Source organism: Mustela lutreola, chromosome 1, assembly GCF_030435805.1.
Source record: "Mustela lutreola isolate mMusLut2 chromosome 1, mMusLut2.pri, whole genome shotgun sequence".
NCBI lineage: Eukaryota > Metazoa > Chordata > Mammalia > Carnivora > Mustelidae > Mustela > Mustela lutreola.
In genome coordinates, this window is record NC_081290.1 from 278,618,751 (window position 1) to 278,623,966 (window position 5,216).

General features: G+C 36.3%; 1 protein-coding gene across 1 annotated transcript; it reads right to left on the reverse strand.

Moving 5' to 3' along the window:
• Positions 1-207: 207 nt before the first annotated feature.
• LOC131822704 (olfactory receptor 5AN1-like) lies at positions 208-1,146 on the reverse strand. The gene has a single exon (XM_059158991.1). The coding sequence runs from the start codon at positions 1,144-1,146 to the stop codon at positions 208-210; it is 939 nt and encodes a 312-aa protein (XP_059014974.1).
• Positions 1,147-5,216: the final 4,070 nt, after the last annotated feature.

Sequence of the window (5,216 nt, forward strand, 5' to 3'; positions counted from 1 at the left end):
TCCTCATGCAGGGTGAATGTATGTACCTCCAAGACTTAAAGGTATTGTGCTTATGTAGCATTAAGCCAGCTGTCAGTCCACTTGGCATATTATCTGTGTCGAATTAACCTTTGTTTATCCAAAGGCAGTATGAATTTTGTTAGAGTCCATTCATGTGTATGTTACTGGGGGGATAGGTTTCTGAGAGGACAAATCTGGACTAGGACCTCAGCAGGACCATCTCTTCTTTTGTAACCTCTTCAATGCATCTTTGATTTCCTTGTTTCTCAGACTGTAAATCAAGGGATTCAACATTGGAATGACCACAGTGTAGAACACTGATGCAAATCTGTCAAAACTGGAGGAACTGCCAGAGCTAGAACTCAAATAGACAGAGATACTTGAGGTATAGAAGAGGGAAACTGCTGTCAGATGAGAAGCACAGGTGTTGAAAGCTTTGGACCTGCCTTTAGCGGAAGTGATCTTCATGATGGACATAACAATATAGCCATAGGATATCATGATAATGAGGGCATTTATTATCCCAAAGAACATTGCTAATACAGCAATCAACAGTTGCACAAAGAAAGTGTCAGTGCAAGACAAGGCTAACAGTTGGGGTGTGTCACAAAAGAAGTGGTTGATGACATTGGGCCCACAAAAGTGGAGCTGAAACACGGTACACAATTGGGATATAGAAGCAGAGAGTCCAGCTAAATAGGATCCCAGCACCATCCGAATACAGAGGGTGGGTGACATGATGGATGAATAGAGAAGTGGATTGCAAATGGCACTATATCGGTCATAAGCCATGGCTGTCATGAGACAAGACTCACTCAGTCCCATGGTTGCAAAGACAAAGAACTGAACAGCACAACCCACAAAAGTGATGGTCTGCTGCTCTTGGAAAAAGTTGGAGAGCATCTTGGGAGCTATAGAGGTCACATAGCAGATATCTATGAACGAGAGATTACTGAGGAAGAAGTACATGGGTGTGTGGAGGTGAGAGTCTATCCTTATTAAGATGATGAGGCACAGGTTCCAAGTCAGAGTCAAAATGTAGATCAGCAGGAATACAACAAAGAGCACTGCTAGGATTCTGGGAAAATCAGAGAATCCTAAAAGGATGAAATAGGTGATCTGTGTAACATTTCCTCCCCCAATCATTGGCTTGTACTTCTAAAATCAGGAAAGAGAGAAGAGAATACACAGTTGACTCAGGTGAGATGACAGTATTACAATTCCCATATGTGCTATTTTTTCCCTCCACTGAGTGCTGGGAAAGACCAATGTCTCAGTGCCCTGACCCAGACCCAGCATTTCATTTCAAATTGTCAAGAAGTGTGTTTTTAAAGTGCTTCAAAATAATGATGTATTATATGTTGCCTAATAGAATTGAAATATTTTTAAAAGTGCTTTAGGTTCTCAATTAGTTCATGAAGTCTCATGAAAATTAAAGAGATATTTTTTTAATTTGACTGAGAACTAAAATAATATAAATGATGTGATTATTACAGATATCACTCATCAAATTTTTTAAAACCTCTGATAATTCATTATATAACCACTCATTCACGAGAACATAAGTGGAATCACTCTAGATTACAACTGAGATAGCCTTTCAGGCCCACATGGCCATCTAGATAATGTTTTGAAATTTCCTCTTTTATCCTTATGAAAAGTTATTTACCCTCTTTGTAATAATTTCACAAACTTTTATATGAATGCAGTTAATATATCATCTTCTAACTGACCTGGAAAACTATATCATAACTTATCACTCTGATAATATTTTCTTGAGGCACAGTATATGTGCCCAATAAAGTTATGGAACAAGTCTTCTTAGGGAAGTCTTTGTACTAAGTATACCAAAGGAAAGGCAGTATAGCTCACAACTAACCCCAAGATTATTTCAATTTTAGGGTACTTTACTGCTTGAGGAAAAGCATGAGAACAAATTGAGAACATTAAAGGTTCAGACTTTGGAGTTTTGTCTGCTACCCTCTCGCTTTATGAGCTTCTCCCAGTAGCTTAAAAACACTAAGATTGATTTACTCAAAATGAAGTAATAACATTAAGAATCCCTGGACAATAAGATTACTAGGACAGTTACAAGAAAATTCATGGAGATGCTCAGGACACAATTCTGTACACAGTAATTGTTCAATAGGTGTTGGCTATTATTATCATGGATTGCTTACAGATAACCATGAATGATAGCTGTACTCATGGTTAGGACCATCAACAGTGCGATAGTTGTATGGGTTAATTTGAGGAATTTCCTGAGACATCACCGAGCTTGTAGACAGTGAGGAATCATTACCCTTAGGCAGAAGTAGATTCAGACCTCATGATTATACTGAGTGGAATAAATCAAGCAGAGAGAGTCCATTATCATATTGGTTTCACTTACTTGTGGAGCATAAGGAGTAACATGGAGGACATGCAGAGGTGGAAAGGAGAAGGGAGTTGGGGATATTGGAGGGAGAGACAAACCATTAGAGACTGTGGACTCTGAGAAACTAAGGGTTTTGGAAGGGAGAGGAGTGGGTGGTTGGATGGGCCTGGTGGTGTGTATTACAGAAAGCATGTATTGCATGGAGCACTGGGTGTGATGCATAAACAATGAATTGTGGAACACTGAAAAGAAATTTTAAAAATAAGTAAAAATTTTTAGAAGAAAGAAACAATGTGTATTCCCTACTGATAATTTTTTAATTAATTAATTAATTAATTAAAAAGCTAATTCTACAGGATTCAAATTCCAAAAAAAAAAAAAAACAAACAAACAAATCAGTCCACTCAGGGCATGAAGACACAAAGCACATAAACAATTTTCTATTTAGTTTGCTTGAGTTTGAGGATACTTGGTCAACTGACAACCAGCATTAAACTATGATGACCCTGATGCAAAGGAAAAGTAAATAACTTTAATTACCAAGTACCACATAGCTATATGTCATATGATTTATTGATATAGTCATCATATTAGAGCTCATTAACAGATTCATAGTAGATTGCAACTATGGCCTATGCTCCATAACTGCCTGTCCTTCCTTCAGATGAAAGAGAAGTCAATGAGAACAGCTAAGAAATATTTGAAAAAAATCAATAATTAAAAAGACATGAACTTTCAAATATTAAAGAGTATTATGAAGCAAGAGAGACTGGACTCTGAGAAACACACTAAGGATTTTAGAGGGGAAGGGGGTTCAGGGGTGAGTAAATCTGGTGGTGGGTATTAAGGAGGGCATGAAATGCATGGAGCACTGGGTGTTGTACATAAACAATGAATTTGGAACACTGCATCAAAAACTAATGATGTAATTTATGGTGACTAACATAACACAATAAAAAAAGGAAAGAAAATTACATGTGCATTCACATAATAAAAAACCTGAAAAGTAAAAAAAAAAAAGAAAAAAAGAAAGAAAAGGAAAGGAAAAAGAAAGAAATTTTTCAAAAGTAGTTGGGGGAACCAGGTGGTGGATATGAGGGAGGGCACAGATTGCATGGAGCACTGGGTGTGATGCAAAACAATGAATACTGTTACACTGAAAAGAAATATTTTTTTTAAAGTAGTATAAACACTGATCATTTACTCTTCTTTTTTTTATTTAATTTTATTTCTTTTTAGTCTTCCAGGATTCATTGTTGATAATTCACTATTCTTATGAAAATAGACATGTGTAAAAAGACCTTATAGACATTTTAGAAAAATTTAAAGATCAATAAGAATTTAAATATAATAAAATCAGCATTTTAAGTTGATAAAGGATAAATTCTTCATATGCATTTATATAATCTTGGTATGTGGAAAAAATGTCTGAAATCTAACACCAAAAACAGAAACTATAAGAGAAAAATATAACAATTTAAAACTTGGTTATGTGACAAAAATCCACCTAAGTAAAATACCTTTGAAATACAATTGATAAGGGAAAAATAGTCACAAGGCATAAAAAGGACAATGCAGTAATGCCTTTAATATAAAAGGCATAATCAGGGAATGGGGCACTCATATTTACTACTGATGAGGATAAAAAATGATTCTACCGTCCCAAAGGAAATTTTTTTTGCTTTATAAAATATCTCTGTCTCTTAGTATCTCTATGTCTCTTTCTCTTTCTCACACACACACATACAAACACAGGAAACAATTAAAAATGCCTGAAGTAATGAATCATATGATTCTGGTTTCCTTCTTTAAACCTCTCCGTGTCTGATCAATTTTTAACAACCCCCATATTTATAGGAACAAAAGCTATTAAGATACATAAATCCTTAAAAGCACAGAGTAAGACAGAAAGGGTGAGGGGAAGGGGAAATGAAGGGAGGAGAGAATCACAGAGAAAACAGACTTTCAGAATTTCCAGGCTTTTACCTACTGGCAGTGTCATCCTTAGCAAGTTATTAACCCCTCTGTGCCTCAGTTGCCTTATCTATAAACAGCGCTAAGAGTACTTACCACCTCAGAGGGTTGCTGCAAGGACTGATTGACAAAGTGCTTAAAACAGTAAGGGCTCAATAAATGTTGGCGACTATATCCCCATTATCATTCCTCTCTGTGAAGGAAAAATACAGCAAAGTAATACTGAAATATCAAGAAGCTCTTCACATAAATTATTTTCTAAATTAGATGGTCTCTAAGCTGAGACTCAAGAATATTGTTAGTTAATGACAGTATTTATTTCTGTCTGGTGTTACTCCAATATCTCCCAGTCAGCTGGAGTGTAAACTGCTGATGCTGCTTTTCATGGGCCACCACCACTAGGAACTCTGAGCTGATGAAGCTCCATACAATGCACGGTCTAGTGGACATGTTTCTCTATTACCAACAAGCACCCTGTATACGAGTATTTATGTTACTGAACAAATACATGGTGAACAAATGATGCTTTCACCCACCTTTGGAAGCAAAACTAAAATTATCTTCTTCATTTCAATTATACTTTTATGAACTTGGAAATCCTTCTGTTGACCCCTAAAGTGTGGCCAATATTACTTCTCCACATTTTATCCAAGGTGAGTTGGAGTCAATGAAAGTATTTTGAAAACATAAACTCTCATGCACAACATCCCCCAATACACCAACATAATCAATCAGTTCGGTGAAAAGAAGTTAGGCTTCTGATCAATCACTTGCAGTAAAGCTCTTCCTTTTCTTATCACATTCTGGTGACAGAGGCAGCCAGAGGTGAAGGTATTTCATGTGACTCATCATTTCCAAAAAGGTA

What these genes read in the sequence shown, in the direction of transcription:
- LOC131822704 (XM_059158991.1), bottom strand. Translation starts at nt 1,146, where the DNA reads ATGATTGGGGGAGGAAATGTTACACAGATCACCTATTTCATCCTTTTA.